Source organism: Mesoplodon bidens (assembly GCF_964165515.1).
Source record: "Mesoplodon bidens genome assembly, chromosome: 9".
Lineage (NCBI taxonomy): Eukaryota > Metazoa > Chordata > Mammalia > Artiodactyla > Ziphiidae > Mesoplodon > Mesoplodon bidens.
The window spans coordinates 99029790-99052235 of NC_138166.1; the positions used below are offsets into that span (position 1 = coordinate 99029790).

Genomic DNA, 22446 nt, shown 5'->3' on the forward strand with positions numbered 1-22446 from the left:
TAGAGGGAAAAAGCAGTGCTCCTTAGTTAAAAGAAGAATGCTTGTATCATTGAAAAAAAGTACCTTTTAGGTTGGTCAAATCCACAAAATAAAAATTCAAGGTGTATTAAATTTTCTTCTGAGGCCAAATTCATCAGAACCAGTGTTCTTGTGAGTAATCTATTTAAGAAAAAATTTAGGGGGTGGAGAGTCTGATTATTCTCTTTCATGATTGTGAAAATCTGTGAGGACACTGGAGTAATACTTTACACAGAGAATAAATCAGATGAAAATCTGATGTTAATGTTTATGTTAAATCCTAATGTTATTAGGATTTTTTTCATGTTCAGGGAAAGGATCATAAATTAGGTGACTTCTGTTGTCTTGGAGTTTTTAGCACTGGCTCCAAGGCTGTGAACTTGACTAAGGGGTCACGTACCCCCACGTTCTAAAGCCAAGTGCAGCTCTGGCTCAGTTACCTACATTGGGTGATGCAAGAGAAGCCTAAAAATTCCTGGAGAAGTTTAAGAGACCAATGGGAAAGATTCATTTGTGGAGTTGTTAGCATATTCTATCTACCTGTAACCATCTCACCATTATGGGAGAGGGACGGGAGAACTTCACGAGAATGAATCAGAGAGCTTGACCCATGACTGCTGGAGCTAGAGAGGACAGGACCAATTCACAGCAGCCTGGAGTCTCTCTGACTAGCTTCAAAGTGAAAGGGCTCCAGCATGTAGTCAACACCCCCCTTTCAGAGTTCAGTGAGACAAGAATGCATCATGTGCCCTGTGGGCCAAATGTAGAACCTGTGGGATGATGCCAGTCACAAGCTACCTAGAGAGGAAGGGCCATCGAGCCAGGAGCAAGACTGAAGAGGAGCCATGACAAAGCAGAGGGGAGTCAGAAGTGACGAGATTTGTCTGCATTTGTCTGTTGGTTAGTAATAAAGCTTTAGGAACACTGAGAGAACCCAGAACATTCACCTTAATTTTAAAAGATATACACGGCCAGTATAAGCAAAGATTTTCCCATTGACTACCAGGAGTTGAGATGCCAGGAGTTGGCCATTAATTGCTGGTGACGAAAATACATGGAAATGTCAAGGAGGCCACACATCAAGTACTCTGTCCTTGCCAATCATATAATATATGAGGCACAGTTTTCAGAAACACAAGGAACCCTTGTTTAGGGAAAATATGGGTGTAAATAGTTCAATTCAGTGAAACAATTTTCCTATATGATAAAAAAATAGATTTTCATATCATTTATAGGAAAACAATTGAAATTATTTAAGCAGAATTTGAGAAATGTAAACATGCATTTTCTCTTCTTTTTTTTTTTTCTTTTGCGGTATGCGGGCCTCTCACTGTTGTGGCCTCTCCCGTTGCGGAGCACAGGCTCCGGATGCGCAGGCTCAGCGGCCATGGCTCACGGGCCCAGCCGCTCCGCGGCATATGGGATCCTCCCGGACCGGGGCACGAACCCGTATCCCCTGCATCGGCAGGCGGACTCTCAACCACTGCGCCACCAGGGAGGCCCCATTTTCTCTTCTTAAATTCTAGAGTGGTAGAGATTGGTCTGTTTTTTCTAGTTCAGCCACTAATTAGTTGAATACCTTAGGCCAGGCATAGTTTTATTCCAAATCTGTTATCTCACCTGAAAAATAAGGGTGAAAACTAATCTCCCAAACCATATGTTGGATACTGTATTAATATTTTCTGGAGAAACTACATAGAACCACAAAGTCCTATCCTCAAAGGGCTACCAATGACCCCATGCCATTGAAAAACAGACCAAATATTTATGTTTTAAGCCACACATTTAAGTTTGCCAAATTTATTCAAATGCTTACTATTTGTTTTCTGTAATAACAAACTAAACAAACATAAGTAGAATCAAAGAACTACAGGGGAGGAAAAAATATATATTTTCCTCTACCCATCATAGACTCTTCAGTTGGGGTCCTTTAAATTAGCAAGAGAAAAACAAACAGAATATGTTTGTTAATATGTATCTATGGTAGTACCTATGTACCTATGGAAGTACCCAGTGATGAATAACCCAAAGGGATGGTTAGAACTTGGGCTCATATACCATCTTAAGCCAAAAGACAAGGGGTTTGGGACTTCTGTGTGATGGAGGCAAGTTATGAGAAAGTGACCAGGAGAAGCATGGTAAAGAAGAGTTGTTTAGTAAGATTTCTTATGCAGGTTTCCTTTACAAAAAGAAAACATGTGCCCTGTTTTTAGAACTTTTCCTGTGTCTACCAACCTCAATGGCCTTTAGCTCAAAATACTCTATATGCCAAAGAGGCATACTTTGAAGTTCCATATTCTGATACCCTTCAGAACCAAAATATATAGCTTATCTACGTAAAGAAACAATGGCCCAGATAAATTCAGTAACTTACCTTTACATAGATGCAGAGTTGAAATAGGACTCCTGTCTTTAAGATCTAATTCTTTCCATTATAGTTATTATATATGAAACTTCTAATTGAATATGATTTTCTAAAGAAAAAATAAAACCTCAATTACAGAAAAGAAATAATGAAACTGTTTAAAGAGCATTCAAGGAACTCCAATGATAAGAAAGGTCTCTTTCTCATTTCTCACCACTGATAGTAAGCACATACTGATTACTATTTTAGGATTGTGCCTAGATGGCTTCTATGTTTATTCATGTATTTATTCAATCATGAAACATATGGAATGAGCCACTTTTAGGGGCTTACTAGTATTCGGTTTATAAAGTTGCATGAGACAATATATCTGGCCTCAGGGAACTTGCATTCCAGAAGGAAAATCAAAGAACAATTTTCGTAGCATCCTGAAATGGTTACAAAGGCTTTCTAAGAGATTCTAAACTGAACAGATAATTGCCATGCATTTACAAAAGGCCTAAGCTATTCCCACTGAAAAGGAGTAATTGAATCTGTAATTACTTCCATTTCATAGGGGACATATTCAGGGATTCTAAAGATCTAATTGTGATGGTTGTTTTATTAATTACTCTAATGGTTTTGTAGAAAACAGTACCTTACATCCATAGAGGAAAGCTCAATAGTCAATGGTGACTGAGGACACCATTAGAAGTATTTTTAAAGTTCTACTTTATTGTGTATTAGACAGCTCTGTTGTTTATTTCAACTTCTCATGATCCAGCCATGCTTAGATAGCCCCCATGTGCTCTATGAACAAAGGCATTGACTTCTGATCATGATTTTCGTAAATGAACATAGAGGAACTGGCCAACCTGCTCCATGGTGATGGTAGGGCTGCCTTTTTAAGAACATGTAATCACCTCCATGTAGTTGTTTCAGTGATGCTAGCAATATTCCTCCCTCTCCCCAGTCCAACCTCCACCATTCATAGAGATAGGATTTCTAAGAGCAGTCTTTTGTCTCATTAAGGCATTGCTTTTCTTAAACATGGATGGAATGGTTTGTCACATTTTTCTCTGAAAGTGACTTTTAATAGGGGCAAGGACAGAGGAAGAATGAGAGTATTAATTTCCTGTTAAAGGAAAGGCCGAGGAGTGCATCCCCAGGCAGAGAAGATATAGGAAGATGGAGTTGAGGACCAAAAACATAAAAAAATAAATTAAAAAAGCAAATAAAAATTCTCGCTTACTTGAAAACAAATGTTTTAACTAAAACTATCCTTGACTTGAGTCTATATATTTCCTGCCTTTCTTATGTATATTAGGTATGAACTAGTAAATAATTAGGTAGTATTTGGTATTGTACCTTGAAGACACATCTCATTCCTTGGTGGAGTCTGTCTCACTTTGCATACTGGATTATGTTTCTGAACAGTTATTTGGGAATCAAAATTTGTCAGGTTCTATTGTATATCCTTATTTCCTTGTACCTCCAAAGTTATAGGGAGCAAATGAGATCATCCAAGGGAAAGCACTGAGTATTTTTAAACTCTATACAACTGTAAGTTCTTTATGTGTTTTTTATTTAAGAGATGGAAAGAATAAGAACAATGCAAAGTCCTTTAATAAAAATAATATTACTGAATCTGACATCTTTAGTGCAAGTTAACAGTAGAATAGTAACTATCCAGAAAAACTCAGGAAAATTCTTATAGGTTTTTACCTTTTGACATACTTTTTTTATTGTATGTATTTAAGGTGTACAACTTGATGATTTGATGTATGTATACATTGTGAAATAATCAGTCAAGCTCATTAACACATCTATTACCTCACAGTTACCTTTTTCTACTGAAGTATACTTGTCTTAGAATATTATATTATATTTAACATAGTGATTCAATATTTTTATACATTACAAAATGATTACCACAATAAGTCTAGTTGCCATCTGTCACCATACAAAGTTATTAAATATTATTTACCATATTCCCTATGCTGTACATCATATCCTCTGACTCATTTATTGTGTAACTGGAAGTTCGTACCTCTTATTCTCCCTCATCTATTTCACTCATCCCTGCAACCCATCCCCTCTGGCAACCACCAGTTTGTTTTATGTATGTATGACTCTGTTTCTGTTTTATTATATTTGTTTGAGAGTTTTATTTTATAGATTCTGTATATAAGTGAAATCATACAATATTTGTCTTTTTCTGTCTGACTTATTCCACTTAGCATAATACCCTCCAGGTGTCCATACATGTTTCGCAAATGGCAAGATTTCATTCTTTTTTATGGCTGAGTAATATTCCATTATTTATATATATGTATATATCACATCTTCTTTATCTATTCTTCTGTTGTTGGACACAAGTTGCTTCCATATGTTGGCTATTATAAATAATGCTGCAGTGAATATAGGGGTGCTTATATCTTTTTGAATTAGTGTTTTTGTTTTCTTCAGAAAAATACCCAGAAGTGGGATTGCTGTATCATATGATAGTTCTATTTTTAATTTTTAACATTATTTGCATACTGTTTTCCATAGTGGTGGTACCAATTTACATTCCAACCAGCAGTGTAAGAGGGTTCCTTTACGGCCTGTGTTTCCTTATTGATTACCTGTCTGGTTGATCTGTCCATTGATGTAAATGGGGTGTTAAAGTCCCCTACTATTGTGTTACTGTCAATTTCTCCCCTTATGTTTATTAATATAAACTTTATGTATTTAGGTGCTCCTGTGTTGGGTGAATATATATTTACAATTATTATATCCTCTTCTTGGACTGTTCCCTTTATCATTATGCAATGTCCGTATTGATTACCTCTCCTTCAAATATGAATGTTAGCCTTGCCAGGTAGAGTGTTCTCGGTTGTAGGTTTTTTCCTTTCATCGCTTTAAATATATTGTGCCACTCCTTCTGGACTGCAAAGTTTCTGCTGGAAAGTCAGCTGAGAGTCTTATGGAAGTTCCCTTATAGGTAACTAGTTGATTTTCTCTTTTTGCTTTTAAGACTCTCTTTATCTTTAATTTTGCCATTTATTATTAAATTATTATAATGTATTTTGGTGTGGACTTCTTTGGGTTCATCTTCTTTGGGGCTCTCTGTGCTTCCTGGACCTGGATGCCTATTTCCTTTCCCAGGTTAGGAAACTTTTCAGCTATTATTTATCCAAAAAAGTTCTCTCCCTTTCTTTCTCTCCTCTCCTTCTGGGATCCCTATAATGCCAGTTTTAGTACACTTGATGTTGTCTCAGTGGTCTTTTAAATTATTCTCATTTTTCAAATTTCTTTTTTCTGTTCAGCTTGGGTGATTTTCACTACTCCCATCTTCCAGTTTGCTGATCTGTTCCTCTGTATCATCTAATGTACTGTTGATTCCATCTAGTGTATTTTTAATTTTAGTTATTGTATTTGTCACCTCTTTGCTTCTTTATATTTTCTGACTCTTAGTTAAACTTCTCACTGTGTTCATCCATTCTTCTCCCAAGTTCATTTGGCATCTTTGTAATCATTACCTTGAACTCTTTATCAGGTACGTTGCTCATCTCCACTTCATTTAGTTCTTCTGGGATTTTGTCTTGTTTGTTTGTTTAGAACATATTCCTCTGTCTCCTCATTTTGCCTAATTCTCTGTATTTATTTCTGTGTATAAGATAAGTCAGTTACATTTCCCTATCTTGGAGAAGTGTCCTTCTATAGGAGACATCCTGTGGGTCCCAGCAGCAAACTCCCCTTTGGTCACCATAGCTATATGCTCTGTGGATGCCCTCTGTGTGAGCTGCATGGGACCTTCTGTTGTGGAGGAGCTGACTATTGTGGGCATGCTGGCATGCAGAGCTGGCCCTCAGCCCAGTTGGCTGCCAGGCCCTGCTTTGTGTGGTGCCTTCTTGCCTGCTGGTGGTTAGGGCTGAGTCCCAGGGCAGTTGGCTATGCAGTCCAGGGGCTCCCAGGGCCAGTGCCAGCCCACTAGTGAGCAAGGCTGAGTCCCGGGTGGCTGCTTGCAGGGCCTTGGGGGACCCCAGACTGGTGTTGGCTTTTTGGTAGAGAGGTCCGTGTCCAGGGCAGCTGGCTGCTGGGTCTGGGAGGACCTGGGGCTGGTGCCAGCCCACTGGTGGGAAGATAAGCCCCAGCACTAATAGGCTAGAGGGAAGACTCCAAAATGGCTCTTGCGAGCACTAATGTCCTCGTGGTAGAACAAGCTCCCCGAAATGGCTGCTACCAGCCTCTGTATCCCCAGAAGGAGTCCCAATTGCTTCTTACCTTTCTAAAAGGCTCTCCAAAATCAGCAAGTAGGTCTGACCTAGGCTTCTTTCAGAATACTCCCTCTGCTCTGGATTGAGAGGGTATGAGATTTTACATGTATCCTTTAATAGCAGAGTCTCTATTTCCTACGGCCCTCCAGCTCTCTTGTACACAAGCCACACTGACTTTCAGAGGCAGATGTTCTGGGAGCTCATCTTCCCAGTGCAGTACCCCCAGCTTGGGGAGCCCAATGTGGGGCCTGGACTCCTTGCTTCTTGGGGAGAACCTCTGCAATTGTGATTTTCTCCCATTTGTGGGTTGTCTACCCAGGAGTGTGGTCTTGACTATACACTGTTTCCACTCCTTCTCCCTGTCTTGTGGTTCCTTCTTTGTATCTTTACTTGTGGAAAATGTTTTCTGCTGGTCTTCAGGTTGTTCTCATAGATAGTTTCTCTGTAAATAGTTGTAATTTTGGTGTGCCTGAGAGAGGAGGTGAGTTCAGGATCTTCCTATCTGTCATCTCGGCTACACCCATCTGGCCTACTTTTTCTGAGTACTTGCTATGGAAAAAGTACAGTCTGCTTTTTCCAAAGTAGCATAATGTCTGGGGATGGCCATTAGGAGACAGAAAGGATCCAGAGGAAAGATACAAAAATTTATAGGTAATTTGAACATATTGTTTGAACCAAAATTACACAAAATATCCCAAAAAGTTTAGAAATGGTCCTTGAGATGAAGATTTGATGCTATAAAGTATTGCCATTTCCGGGAGATTACAGCGGCAAATGGTGACAATTGAATAGTATTTTACTTTTAGGCATGTCCTGGTAAACCATAGATACTTGGTTTTTGCTGAACGAGATACAGTTTCTATTATTAAGGTAGTTTGAGAATTTGCCATTGATCCTTATTCTCATCCCCAGACCCCGGCAGCTACTAATCTACTTTCTATCTTTATATATTTGCCTTTTCTGGACATTTCATATAAATGGAGTTATGGCATATGTGGTCTTCTGTGTCTGACTTCTTTCACTTAGCATCATGATTTTGAGGTTTATTCATCTTGTGTTGTATGTATCCACATTTTATTTCTTTTGCTGATGAACAATGTTCTATTGTGTGGATATACTATATTTTGATTATCCTTTTACTAGTTGATGGACATTTGGGTTGTTTCCACTTTGGGGCTGTTGTGAATAAAGCTTCTGTAATCATCTACCTAAAAGTCTTTGTGTGGACATAAGCTTTCTCTTGGGTAGAGATCCAGGAATGGAATTTTGGGTCATATGGTAAATCTATGTTTAACTTTTTAGAAACTACCAGACTACTTTCAAAAGTGATTGCACCACTTTGCAGTCCCATGAGCGATGTATGATGATTCCAGTTTCTCCAAATCCTCGTCAACACTTATTATCTGTCTTTTCTATTATTCTGATAGGAGTAAGGTGGCGTCTCAGTAGATTTTTAATTGCATGTCTCTAATAACTAATAATATTAAGCATCTTCTCATGTGTTTATTCCCCATTTCTATGTCTCTTTGACATCTTCTGTAGGTAAATCTTTGACTTCCTGTATTCTTCCAGAAATTTCTACCTTGGTGATTCTGTGATGGAAATACTTGAATGTTCACTGACTGTAATTCTATTTGTTTGTTTGTTTTAAGTAAATAAGTGCTTCTAAAACTTCACAAAGCAGAAGAAATTCTTCTCTGCTAGAATTACAGACCATACTCATAGTGTGGTAACTTTTATAACATCTGGTAGAAAAGCAAGCTTATAATTACAGACACTTGGACTGTTTATTTTCCTCTAAGGATTTGTTTTTTTTACTGAGCTAAGGGCAAGACCAGCGTGCCTAGAAGCTTGTTTGCTTTCTCAGCAGGATAAGAAAAGAAGGCAAGGGAAGAGCAGCAGAGTAAGACAGAGTTCCTCAGAAGGATAGTACTGGCGCAGAATAACTGTAATGCAGGTGAGAGAAGCAAACTCTGTAGAATCAAGTTTCCTTTAATAACAACAGTGATAGAAAGATTATGCAAGAGTCTGAGTTCAGGGCCTGTTTGAAAGGGATGATAGAATGTTTCTAATGTACCAGCTTAGCAATAGATGTAATTAGATTAGGCTAACATGATAAATAGTTACTGAATATCTCCCTAAATTAGATTGACCTCGATCATTAAAGATCATAACTTTCAATGAAGGCTTGTTTTGCTTGCTAAATAATTTTCACACAGGTGCTAAGATAGAAGTCTTAGAGGTGTTTGGAAGGGTGCCTCTTCAGGTCTCAGGTCATTTTCTGTTCATCCACACATCATTTTTTGAAAGCGGGTTATGCTGTAGGATCACACAAGAAACTTCATGCTAGCCAAACCACTTGATTGCCACCCATGAATTTGTTTCCACAACCGATTTGTTTCCAGCGGAGTTGACTGTTCGGTGAGTTTCACAAACAGTTGTTTGTGACTTTAAAATCCCTGGCCCTATTTATATCCCTGATCAAAAGTGATCGAGAAGGTAACTTTGTATTTTTTTTTCTCAGCTGATAACTATTTTCTCCTATTTTCTTGGTTTGGTTAAGGAATATCTGAGGGTTATCACTGCAGTAGTCCCTCAGCCAAGTTTTTGCTGTATGTGGTTTCAGTTAACCTTGGTCAACCGTGATCTGAAAATATTAAATGGAAAATTTCAGAAACAAACACTTCATTTGTTTAAAATTGCAGTGCTTTTGTTCATTTTACTTAATAATGACCCCAAAGCACAAGAGCAGTGATGGCAATTCAGATATGCCAAAGAGAAGCCATTAAGTGCTGCTTTTAAGTGAAAAGGTGGTGACTTAATAAGGAAAGAAAACCATATGCTGACGTTGCTAAGATTCATGGGGAGAACGAATGTTCTGTCTATGAAACTGTGAAGAAGGAAAAAAATTCGTGGTAGTTTTGCTGTCATACCTCAAACTGCAAAAGTTAACAACACGGTGCTTACTTAGGATGCAAAAGACATTAAATTTGTACAATAAGATATTATGTGTGTGTGAAAGAGGCCACATTCACATCTTTATAACAGTATATTGTTATAATTGTTGTATTTTGTCATTAGTTGTTGTTAATCTCTTACTGTGCCTAATTTATAAATTAAACTTTATCACAGATATATACTGTACATATAGGAAAAAGCATAGTATATATATGGTGCAGTACTATTTGTGATTTCAGGTATCCACTGGGGGTCTTGGAACGTATCCTCCGAGGCTAAGGGAGACTTCTGTATTAGCTGAACTGTAACCTTTTGTAAACTTCAATATACCATTAAAAACAGTGGTTAGCCTGGGAATGGGGTAGTTCTAGACCACTTTTACTTGGTGTGCTGATGGCGTAGGGGATGCCTGTGAGTATAACATTACAGATATCTTTGAACTTACTAATCACAAATAATTTCTCAATGTTTCAGGATAGCTAAGTGTATCTAAAAAGGTACATTTTCACCTCATCTGTAAATGAAATTTAAAAGAAAAAGGCTTTTAATTGACATAGTTGGTTTTTGGTTTTCTTCTGTTTTGTTTCTCCCCTCTTTTTTGCGGAAAATCCTAGATTGGGATCCAGATAATCTAGATTTGGATCCAGACTCTATAGTTATGAGCTGGTGACCCTGGTCAAGATAAATTCTCTGATTCTCATCAGTAAAATGGGGATAATGATGCCTCTATGGAAGAATTGATTTCAGATTAGATGTTGTATACAAGAAATCGTCTAATATACATAGGTATTCAGTGATAGATGCTGTATTGTTATTATTGTTTTCTATGAATTAGAGCAGTGTTCTTCATATTTTTTGATACCCTATTTAAAAATTTTTTGAGCACATATTTACAAATAAGTATAAAAGTAAGATACAGGTTCTAGTGAATTAACATTTTATGTTCAATATAAAAAATTAAGTTTTTTAAAATGATATAAAGTTGTCATTAATAATATCTTCTCGGGCTTCCCTGGTGGCGCAGTGGTTGGGAGTCCGCCTGCCGATGCAGGGGACACGGGTTTGTGCCCCGGTCCGGGAGGATCCCACATGCCGCGGAGCGGCTGGGCCCGTGAGCCATGGCCGCTGAGCCTGTGTGTCCGGAGCCTGTGCTCCGCAAGGGGAGAGGCCACAACAGTGAGAGGCCCGCGTAACAAAAAAAATAATAATAATAATAATAATATCTTCTCTAAAATATTAATAGAAATTAATAATTTTTCCTTTAATTGTTTTAGTAACTGTGATGTGATTAAATACATATTATTTTAAATAATCTTAGATTACCAATTTGAAGATCTGCCTGTCTGTGTTTTTCATTTTGATACTTGACTTTATTGGCTATCATAGTTGAAAAATATTACCTAAAGGTACATATAACAAACTAGATAAAGGTATATTGCTAAGTGCACCTACTGAATCATGACATTAATTTTTCAGTTTCATTGACCAGTAATGCAAAGGTTTTGATAAAATGTAGTAAATTTCTATCATCTCTGAATCAGTTTTATTTGCAAAGTAACTGAATAATGACCCATTTCAGTATTATAAAATAAGTCCAAAACCCACTGGAACTCTACATTTACAAGATTATTACAAATATTTTAAAATTATGTTTCCAAGTTGTGGAAGTGTGTAGATGTGTAAATTCTTATGAGGTTATGCACATATAAATTTTGGCAATAAGATTACATAGTGATTGGAATATTTCCAAACATTTGTTTCTAAAATACTCTTATATTAACACAAGATTTGTTATAAAGTAGTCACTTTCTCATTCATTGTAAATGAACCAACAATACCAAGTATCAGGTAAGGATGGTGAGCATCCTGACACATGACTGCAGGCCACATAGTGCAACGTCCATCAGAAAGTTAATTATTAATAAGGTTTAAGTTACTTCTCACTGCTAGAGTAAATAAATGTTGGCTTAAATGCTTTTTTCCCCACCTCAGAGATATTCTCATGCTCCTTCCCTAACCCTACACTCAACTGTGGGGATAAGTTGCATATTAGGCCACCATGATTGTCAGTGGGATATTTGCTCAATAAATTCCCAAAGGAAAAAGGGACACTGATGATTTGGAGCAAGAGTTGGCAAGCATTTTCTGTAAAGGGCCAGATAATAAATATTTTAGGCTTTGAGGGCCATATGGTCTCTATTATAATTACTCAGCTCTGCCAGTGTAGCCTGGAAGCACCATAGACAATATTGTAAAAAAAAGTTAAATTAAAAAGTGACTTTATTTCAGTAAAACTTTATTTATAGACACTGACTTTGAATTTTATGTAATTTTCACATGGCACAGAATATTATTCTGCTTTTGATTTCTTTTCAACCATTTAAAATTAAAAAAAAAAATAGGACTTCCCTGGTGGTCCAGTGGCTAAGGCTCCACGCTCCCAATGCAGGGGGCCCCAGGTTCCATCCCTGGTCAGGGAACTAGATCCCACATGCCGCAACTAAGAGTACGCATGCTGCAACTACAGATACCACATGCTGCAACTAGGACCTGGCACAACCAAATAAATCAATATTAAAAAAAAAAAAAAAAGCTTATGGGCCATCACAGAAAAAGCAACAAGATGAATGGTTCTCAGGACTTAGCTCACAAATCCCTGATCTAGAGTCAGTTAATTCTAAGTGATAATGAACTTGTAGAGAATCTTGGCCTGAAGTTCCACAGGAATGCACATTATTCTACTAAGCTGTCAAATCACAGTATGTTATTAAGGGTGTTTTCATTTATTGTCCCTTTAAGAAACATTAAATATCAAATTTAATAGCAAAGACTTTCTTCCCTCTCTAACATGATTTTAACTGATAGAAGTTCTAATATAAGGAGTTGGGTTTACAAATGATTTGAGGCTGGGTCACCAGTAGCTGCAATGTCAGTAAGGATCACAGTGCTTTTCTGCATGAGCTTAGTTCTCATTTGATTAAAAAAAATTTTTTTTTGGACTTCCCTGGTGGTCCAGTTGTTAAGACTCCGCACTTCCACTGCAGCGGATGAGGGTTCGATCCCTGGTCGGGAAACTAAGAATCCCGCATGCCGTGTGGCAGTAGCCCCCCCCCAAAAAAATTTTTTTTAACTTTATCTTGGAAACTCATTGAAATAACTAAGGCAGTGGAAAATACACTTGTTTGCGGTCTACTGGCTAAATTCTGCGACTCCTTCCTGGGTTTCTGTGGGTCCTGACACATGAAGGAGCATATGTTCAGTGACTTTCTAGAAGGTCAGAGGAGCAAGTAACTGCTCCTAACAGCACAGCCTTTTAGAGACAGGCTTCCAGGTTGGTTCTCCTCAGTTTCCTGCAAGAGATGCAAATGACAGATCTTTAACCTGATTATTGAACTCTCTCCCTCATTCTTCTTTTTTTTTTAAATTAATTTTTATTGGAGTATATCTGCTTTACAATATTGTGTTAGTTTCTACAGTACAGCAAAATGAGACAGCCATACATATACAAATATCCCCTCCCTTTTGGACTTCCTTCCCATTCAGGTCACCACAGTTCATTAAGCAGAGTTCCCTGTGCTCTACAGTATGTTCTCATTAGTTATCCATTTTATACACAGTATCCGTGGTGTATATGCGCCAATCCCAATCTCCCAATTCTCCAACACATCCCCCCCAACTTTTCTCTCATTCTTCTATCATCCAAAATCAGTTTTCTCTCCTGTGATCAGCTGTACGTACAGTTGCCAAATTCGCATTTACATTCAGGCTGAACAGTGCACAAAATCATGCAAAAAGATAAATTTGTGGAATGACCTTACACTGATTTGTGCCTCCCAGTCATCTAGCCCCCAATGAGGGGATCTCTTGGCCACAGCAGTACAAAGAGAGGATGAGGGTGAAATCTGTGCTGCATGGTAACTCACCTTGGTTCCATCCCTAAGAACATCTCCTATATTTCTATGCTTCATCCTAGAATCAATACCTTACAACTAGCCTTGCCCTCTTCCTTTACTTAGGGTGGGTATGGGGTTGAGTTAGGAGACCTGAAACAAGATAGATATAGAATAAACAGGAGAACAAATCTAAGAGAAAAGCCAAATTGGGCTTGTATCTCAACTCCACTCCTCATTATTGATGGAAATAGACACTTAGTGAGCACCTGCTCTGTGTTGGAAACGTTGCATAAACTCTTTCAGTTGTTAAAATAAACAAGAAGAGATGAAGGACCTAAAAGTATCTCTTATTTAGCTGATGCACAGCATGGAAGAAAGCCTCTGAAGCAACTGCTTCAAAGCAATTAAGGAGACAAGGGAGTTTTTTAATAGGGTTTTGTTTCTAATTTTATGCAAGAGATCAGGTTGGCTTTGTTGAACTTTCGATTCCCTGACAACAGCAAACTCTGCATGCATGCTCAGCATTTGATGTGTGTACTTTAAGCAACATGGTAGTCTACACTCAACCTGAAATAGCATGCTGTGTATTGGTTGTGACTCTCTGGAAATCAGGGTGTCGGTTTTGTTTTCCAGAAGGCAAAGTGGTCACAGTTGCTTCTGAGCCATGAGCTGTGAAACCACCCAATGGAAGAGAGAGGGAACAACTCTAACTGTGGTTCTACTTAGTGCACCTCTGAGCATTTATTGGAATGTGGTCAATTGTTAGACAACTTAAACAATGATCAAAAAAGACATGTTTCTAACTTAGCCTCCTCATGCTTTTCTGTCTTTCCCTGTGATTCAGGAGGAAGGATGCTGGCTTCTTATCCTACAAAGATCACCTGCCAGTAAGCCAGGTGGTGGTTGGAGATACTGACCGGCAAGGCTCAGAAGCCAAACTGAGTGTGGGTCCCCTGCGCTGCCAAGGAGACAGTAAGTGTGCCCGTAGCTGGGGCTGGCACCTTCTTACCAATTTTATTAATTTATTTGTTTTTGCTGTGTTGGGTCTTCGTTTCTGTGCGAGGGCTTTCTCTAGTTGTGGCGAGCGGGGGCCACTCTTCATCGCGGTGCGTGGGCCTCTCACTGTCGTGGCCTCTCTTGTTGCGGAGCACAGGCTCCAGATGCTCAGGCTCAGTAGTTGTGGCTCACGGGCCTAGTTGCTCTGCGGCATGTGGGATCCTCCCAGAGCAGGGCTCAAACCCGTGTCCCCTGCATTAGCAGGCAGATTCTCAACCACTGCGCCACCAGGGAAGCCCTCCTTACCAATTTTAAATAGTGTTTCCCAGCAAACGTGAGGTTGGCAGAAAACAGATTGCTGTTTGGTATAAACAGAGCCAAATGGAGGGCTAGGCAGACCTTAACACACAGAGGAGGGCAGCAAGCTGTTAAGTTTCCAGTACAGGAGGCTAGATATGGGCATAAAATGTGGCTATCCATCTTTCTTGTATATTCCTATGTAACAAATGTGACTGCCTAAGTTTATGGTGATATAAGTAGCCATGCTAATGGCATAAAAGCAGCTCTCAACAGCTGTGATTCCAGTGGGTGCTGCTGTTAATGCCATTAGCATGACTATTTATATCACCATAAACTGAGCTTGCGGTGATATAAATAGTAGCATTAGGGCTTAATGTGTCATTGTAAACTTGGATTACAGTCCTATAAAGTTTGACATGAGAGCTATCAAATTTCACCATCATCAGAGCTTGATGGTCCCTTGTAAGCCAAAGAGTGTTTCTGTAACTACATCTTGCTTTCAAGATTCGGCACCACAGAGAGGCATTTGCGGCTGTTGGCAGTCAGGGAGTTAGCCTGATGACCCCACCCAATTAAGGTACCATTAGGATTTTATGTTTGATACCCTTCAGTGTGCTTTATGCATAGTCGGAGGGAACTGGTGACAGGCTGCTATGGGGATTCTGCAGTGAGCATCCTGGGTGTCGTTTCCCCTCTTCTCGTCTGCACACGTGATTTGGGCAGCTCTTCCAGGATTGATTGTGTGCTAGGCATCAGGAGACTGGATTCTGTTCCCTGAGTAGCTGACTCGTCAGAAGACCTCAAGCAAACACCTCCTTTTTCTCCGCTCTGGTGCTCAGAATACCACCTGCATCCCAACTCCTCCTGGAGGGACCATAAAGATTTTAGTGCCTAGATCTGGATTCCTCCTAGCAAAGCATTCTGTCAGATGGAATGTTATTACCACTTCCATAAATCAAGGGAGAATGAGACCTACTCAATGTAATAAATTATTGCATCCACTCAGAGAGGTGTCCTAAGGAATGTAATGATGCATGCTCAGCTGTTTACTACTTAGTGCATCGAGGCTGTCAGCAATTAAACCACGCAGTGTTCCTGATACAAAAGAGAGATGGAGTTTGTACTGATTTTTCCCTTCTTACACAGAGAAAATGAAAATGCTATCCTTAAAATGACACTGGTCAAAAGAGCTTTGTCATGCATTTATTAAACAATAATACTTCGTTTGACTAGCTTAGTAGAACTGTGCAATAAGAAATTTTGTTTCGACTGCTTAAGAAAAGTTATTGACATAAAATAATAATATATATGCCTTTTTAAACACATATTTTGAGAGGTGGACTATAGTGTCACTCTCAAAATAGGCAGATTCTCATGGGTTATCTAATGAAAATCAGTTTCATTATGTCATAATTACTCATTAATATGTAAAGGTAAAGTATTTCTCACTTATCAATTCTAATTCTAAAGTTAGCCTTAAATTAGAGAAAGGGTTCCCATTAAGTAGTGGATTAAGTCAATATAGTTACACAGTCCCACTTCTGCACGTTTTTTTACCACTCTTAAAGAGGCCAGTTACTTTAAATAGTATCTGTGGGAGTGTGTTAACAGTTTATAGCTAATATTAGCATGTTTTCTCTTAATAAATCAGTCCTCAGGAAGAATTTACTATGTGTCTGCTATTTGTCTAGCACTTTACTAGGTACTCTGGTGAGTTAAAAAAAAAGAATTTCAAACCATGTTTTGAGAAATGCACATTAGAAAGTATTGGAAAACATAAAATGTTTTATAATTTAATAGACTTGTGATCTAAAATTATTGCAACTGGTGCTCAAGAAAGGAGTGATAGATAGTATATTTCAGGCAGACTTTATATTTAAATAGAGAAAATAGGAGAAGTATGGTGGTCAATGTTCATTTGCATTTCTTTCCCAAGGCTGTTGCTCTTAGAGACATTCTTAGGACCAACGGATAGACAAAGAGCTATCCTGTTCATTGACACTGCGTGGCCTCAGGATTCATGTAGTACTGCAGCTTCATCAAGACTTAATCTGTATTTTACCTGATACTTCATGAAAATAAAAGCACAGTCAATTTTTAATTGCAATTATGTGGAATACTTTTGTGTCCAAGAGAAAGGGGGGGAGAGAGAGAGAGAGAGAGATCTTCGTTTTTTGTAGGCAACCGGCAATATTATATACCTCATACCTGAATTGCCAGGTAGCAGTTTGCAGTTTTGATGCTCACCTTCCTTTTAAGAATGTTCTAACGTGGACACAGTAATGATAAAGTGTCTACATCATAGCATTTTCCAGATTTTACACACGTATGGTGTCCTTGGATACAGCCCTCTGCGAGGTAGGTAAGGTAAATATTAGCCTTTCTGCTTTACAAATGAACAAAATATTTCTTTTAAAATGTCATCTACGCAACAAATTTCTGTGCCCCCTTTTGCTGCTTCTGGGAGCCTCCCAGAGGAAAGACAGAGCGGAGAACATAAACAGCTTTCTCTGCACGAGGTCAGGCTTGTTTCCCCGACTCCATTCTCATCCCTGAGTCAACGGCAGAACTTAAATTGTTTTAAAAGTATTTCATCTGGGTCTCTCCCCACCCATGTCCAGTTAGCAACGCAGCATGAATGTTGGGGGGATTAGATTCCAATTTGTATAAGTTAAAAAGAGGTATCATGCATATATCCTGTCGTTTGCAGAGATTAACTTTGTGTCATTTACTGAAGTCTGTGCAAAAGTACAGTTTAAAAAAACCAAATCCACTGTTGAGAAATGTCTTTCTCTATTTGAGGAGTTGAATGATGACGGCCCTCGCAAGCTGTCTCTTGAATTAGGTCTGGTTCTACCTCCCAGTCTTAGAGAATGAAACAATTTTTGTGGGCTCTGACCAACCGTTCCGGCAGTTTCAGTTGATTTCATCATGCCTGCTGAGTTTCATTTTTACTTTGATTCATCTGAACTCAGACCCATATAATCAAACTGCTAAGAAAATCAGTGAGTTCCAGACTTGCTGCATTTCCTGTATAGCACTGTAAAATGCTTATGCCCTTATACTTTTCGGTTTTTTTTTTTTCGAACACGTTCAAATGGAAGCCTCAGATCTAAATGAAACGGCAAGTGTGACTGAGGATGGATGGTTAGCTGAGATAAAAAGTGAGGTAAAATTACAAATTACCCCCTTAAACCATGCGTACTGCCTAGGAAGAAACAAGAGAGCTATTTAGAGGACCAAAACGGCTGACAGAGTAGAAATTGTTTTCAAATTTAAAAATATAATTGTTCTTGGACGGAGTTGCTAAACTTCTATGGAATTAGTTCAAAAACAAACTATTTTGGGTTTTGGAGGTAGGAATCTTTTTTGTACTATATATAGTGACTATAATTAATTGTAGAAAGTATTTGCTAGATAATTGTTTTATTCTCGACCATATAAGGTAAAGATTTCCCATATCTCCTCTAGTGATACAGAGACTTTAAACAATTAATTAGGAGCAAGTTTGCTACGAGGGCAGTGTTTTTAATACACGTGGGTAGAAACAATCAGGAAAACATGTTACTCAAGGACCGCTGAGTCTGTGCCTGAAATCCACCCTGGCTGTCAGCACAGCAGGACTGGAGTAATGGTGGGCATTTAAGATGTAAATTCAAGTTCTTAGAGCTACCAGAGGTGACTCTGAGAGGCCAAGAAGAAAAGGCAAGGCAGACCACATCCAATTCAGGAGCACTCAGAGGACAGAGACAAAGCTGAGAGTGAAAGAAATAAAGACGATGATGGAGTTTTATCCAAATGACATTGGCCTTTTTTTCTTTGGGAATGCAATCATATGTGCCCGAGATATATAAAGGTCACCCTGTCTTTACTGTAAGACTTTTATAAACCAGGGCCATCACCAGCCATTCCCTTACCAAGGAAGGCAAGGCAATGACTATATCTACATGTTGCTTCTCCCAGGATAAGACAATTTCATTGGGGGCTCAAATGAGTATCATTCCCCATAGGGTGGACCCAGGGGCACACACAGGCCACACCATCTCCCTGTGTGAGACACACTCAGTGCCGCCTAAGAGGACTAGACAAGGAGAGAGGGACAGCTGCTCATCTGGGCTCAGGAAGCGGTTTTGACTGTGCAGAGGAAGCCGCTCCCCGGGCTCCAGAGAAGAGTAGACAGTTTGCTTATCCCCCTTTTCTTTGCTGCTTCAGGCTTGGAAGAGCCAAGAAAGGGAAGGGGCCCGGCATGCAGGCTGTAAGCCACGCACTTTATATTCATCTTCTCTCTTGATTCTCCCAACATCCTGTATGCGGTTATATCTTTGTATTTTGTACCAATGAGAAAACAGAATCAGACTTACTAGATGGTTTGCCAATGAGTTTCAGAGCTGGGGCCACAAGAACTGCATGGTTCCAGAGCAGATGCTCCACGTTCTTTTCGTTTCCCCATTTCTTCCCATGAAATGTAGATGTATGTACTTGCGTCAAGTACAGCTAAAAGCAAGAACAAAGAATCACAACATTCTAGCGGTGGAAGACTTAGATATCAGACAGTACAAACCTCTCATTTTACAGACGAGGGAACTTGGGTATGGGGAGGTTAAGTGACCGACCCAGGGGCTCCCAGCTGGTTTATGGCAGAGCACAGGGAGAGAGAGTTTGACACGAGCCTTCATCTTTAGTAATTCCCTGTGGCCAAGATGAATGTTGAGATCCGAAGAGGGAGCTTTTACCTGGAGCTCTGACCCTGGGTCCCTGCCCATCAACAGCCAAGCAGAGCAATAAAGTGGTGCCGAGCTCTTAATCTTGCCCCACTGTGGGATCAACTGTCTGGAAACCCTGATAGAAAACTCACAACATAGGGATGAGGGGTCAATGACAGAAAGTTAGTGACTTCTTTTTTGTGTGTGTTTTGTTTTTACTTCTAGTTCTAGGCATTTTTTTGGCTGATAGTAGCCAACAGGGAAAAAACAAAGAAAAACCACCCACAGTTTTGTGTAGAAACCATTAACTTCTATTTTTTTCTTAATGCTCCAGCCTCTGCTGCTATTGCCATAGGCTGCTACCGACTGAGAAGCCAGAGTGTCTCTTAAGAACAAGCAGAAATAGTGAAATTTTCAGGATCAAAACCTAGGCTGATTCCCATTAAAGGATTGAGCCCTCTGGGTACATCTAAGGGCAGCTCCAGTGACACAGGCAGCAGAGGCAGAAAGAAGGAAGCCTTCCCTTTGGTCGTCCAGACTCCAGAGTGACTTTAAATGGTTAGAAGTGGACAGCGCCCCTGAAAAGAATCAGCTCTTTTTTTTTTTTTTTGTGGTACGCGGGCCTCTCACTGTTGTGGCCTCTCCCGCTGCGGAGCACAGGCTCCGGAAGTGCAGCCTCAGCGGCCATGGCTCACGGGCTGAGCCGCTCCGCGGCATGTGGGATCTTCCCGGACCGGGGCACAAACCCGTGTCCCCTGCATCGGCAGGCGGCCTCTCAACCACTGCGCCACCAGGGAAGCCCAGAATCAGCTCTTTAATATTATTTGGCCATGCAACGTTAGCTGCAAACTCACTGTAGAAATGGGAAGTAAAATTAGTTACAGTTGGGGGGTAGTATTTCTGTTTTACAATAGATCCACGTGGTATTTGTATGCATGTGGCTGACTTTCCCACCTATCCTTTCAAATACTGCTTGTATTTAGAGGAATCATCACATCCCACAGAGGAGATCTGCCTGGCTGAGTGAGTCTTGCTTCCTTGGTGTCCTCTCCCTGGGTGCCCATCCTTTCCCTGAACTTGTCACAGGATCCCAGGTACAGGAGGGACTTTGTTCTGTAAATTGAATCCCCACCATTGGGTGCCTCTGCTGAACTTTCCAATTGATCTCTCCAAACTTTTGCAACAGAGAGTTAGGTTTGCTCCTTTGGCTCTAAGAATTCCTGGTGTGGAACATGTTTGGAATCAAGAAAAATGCTAGGTGAAACAGTTTCTTACCTGTCCAGGATCTGCTCCTAGGATCTAATTCAACTTAACAGCCTTTACTGAGAAAAATGGGACATGGCTCCCATCCTGGATCAGTTTATATTATATCAAGGGTGAAAATTCTGACAAAGTGGAAATTTGGATGGAAGCTTGGATTCTTAGTGGGAGTTGGAAAAAAGTATGGAGGTCTTGAGTGGCAGTGCTTTACAAACTTTAATGTGCCCAGAAATCACCTGGGGATCTTGGTAAAATGCAGATTCCGATTCAGGAAGTCTGGGCCAGGACTCAAGATGCTACTGCTGCTGCCACTGGCCAGTGGACCACACTCTGAGTAGCAACGTTATAGAGCAGCACTGTGAATAGCATAGACTTTGGAATCACACACATCTGGCTCCAAATCCCAACTCCCTCCCTCACCAGCCCTGTGCCTTTGAACCAGTTCCTTAACCTCCCTGGTCTTCCACTTCTTGCTCACAACCTTCTCTCAGCTGCAAATGAGAATAATCATAGCTGCATCGCTGCAGTGGTTCTTTTAAACTCCAGTTCCCCGCAGCCTTGCACACAGTGCTCTCTGGTTGTTATCACCACCATTATTATTACCTTTGTTCATTATGGAAAGAGTGACAGGCTTGACATCAGAAAAGCTCTGCCCACCTCCCTGTCCTATATCCCACTGTCTTTACCCTCAACTCTGCCTATTCTTGGAGAAGACCTGCCTTGTCTCATAGCTGAGAGTTGGCACCCAGCCAGTAGCCTCCTTCCTGACTGGGAGGTGGGCCACAACCTCTGCCTACAGCTCAGCTGCATTTGCTGGGCTCCCAGGGTGATGTCTGTCCATGCAAACAACCCTCATTTCCTTCTCTCTGGTCTCCTTTGCTGGAAGCAGATGGAAACCACCCCCTTTGCTTGCTGCCATCTTTGGAAACTGCCCTTGGAGAACCTGGAGGACCCTAGCAAAATGCACAGAGAGCCCATAACATACACAGCACTCACCGTTCCCGATGACAACCCCAAAAGGAGCCTTTCATCCAATAAGGAGTCAGCTAACCTTTTCTCTAAAAGACCAGACAGGAAGTATTCTAGGCTTTGGGACCGTACAGGCTGTTAAAACCACTCAACCCTATAGTGTGAAAGCTGACGTAGACAATATGTAAACAGATGGATGTGGATGGTTACAACAAAATATTACTTAGAGAAACAGACTGGATTTGGCCTGAAGGCCATAGTTTGCTGAACCTCTGACGTAGAGTTTAAAAATTTTTTGGAAAAATGTGTAGGACTTGAAAAATGTATGGAATTATGGCAGAATATTTTGCTGTTTTAATGCAGATTTTAGCCGGTTTTCAAACTCAGTCACAGTAACCTTCCAATTCACCCACTGATGATATTGAGCAAGGATTCTCCTCCCCTTCTGCTACATTCTTGTCTTTCTGCATGCACACTCAGATTTCAGCCTAGATTATACAGTAGCTTCTATATATACACTCAGCATTGATCTGAGGCACTGTGTGAATATAAGGAAGTACAAACTACATTTCTTGCCCTCAAAGAGCCTACAAAAACATTGGCAATCAAGACATAAACACTGCAGACTGAAGTTCACATTCACCACCATAATTGTTTCTCCACCTATTATCCAGAGTGACTTTTCCAAGCGGTGAATCAAATTACAGCACTTCTTGACTTATAGCCAGCTGATAGCTTCCCAT

The 22446-nt window shown here is 40.0% G+C and overlaps 1 protein-coding gene across 1 annotated transcript in view; it reads left to right on the forward strand.

Annotated features, from left to right (window-relative positions):
• The window catches only part of CNTNAP2 (contactin associated protein 2), a gene marked incomplete at both ends in the record, with an annotated part of 1080529 nt that extends 1065044 nt beyond the window's left edge, over nucleotides 1–15485 (forward strand). The window contains 2 exons of the mRNA XM_081243680.1: nucleotides 14320–14581; nucleotides 15399–15485. Coding sequence (XP_081099806.1) covers nucleotides 14320–14581; nucleotides 15399–15485 — 349 coding nt within the window. The remainder of the gene's footprint in view (nucleotides 1–14319; nucleotides 14582–15398) is intronic.
• Between the last annotated feature and the right edge of the window lie 6961 nt (nucleotides 15486–22446).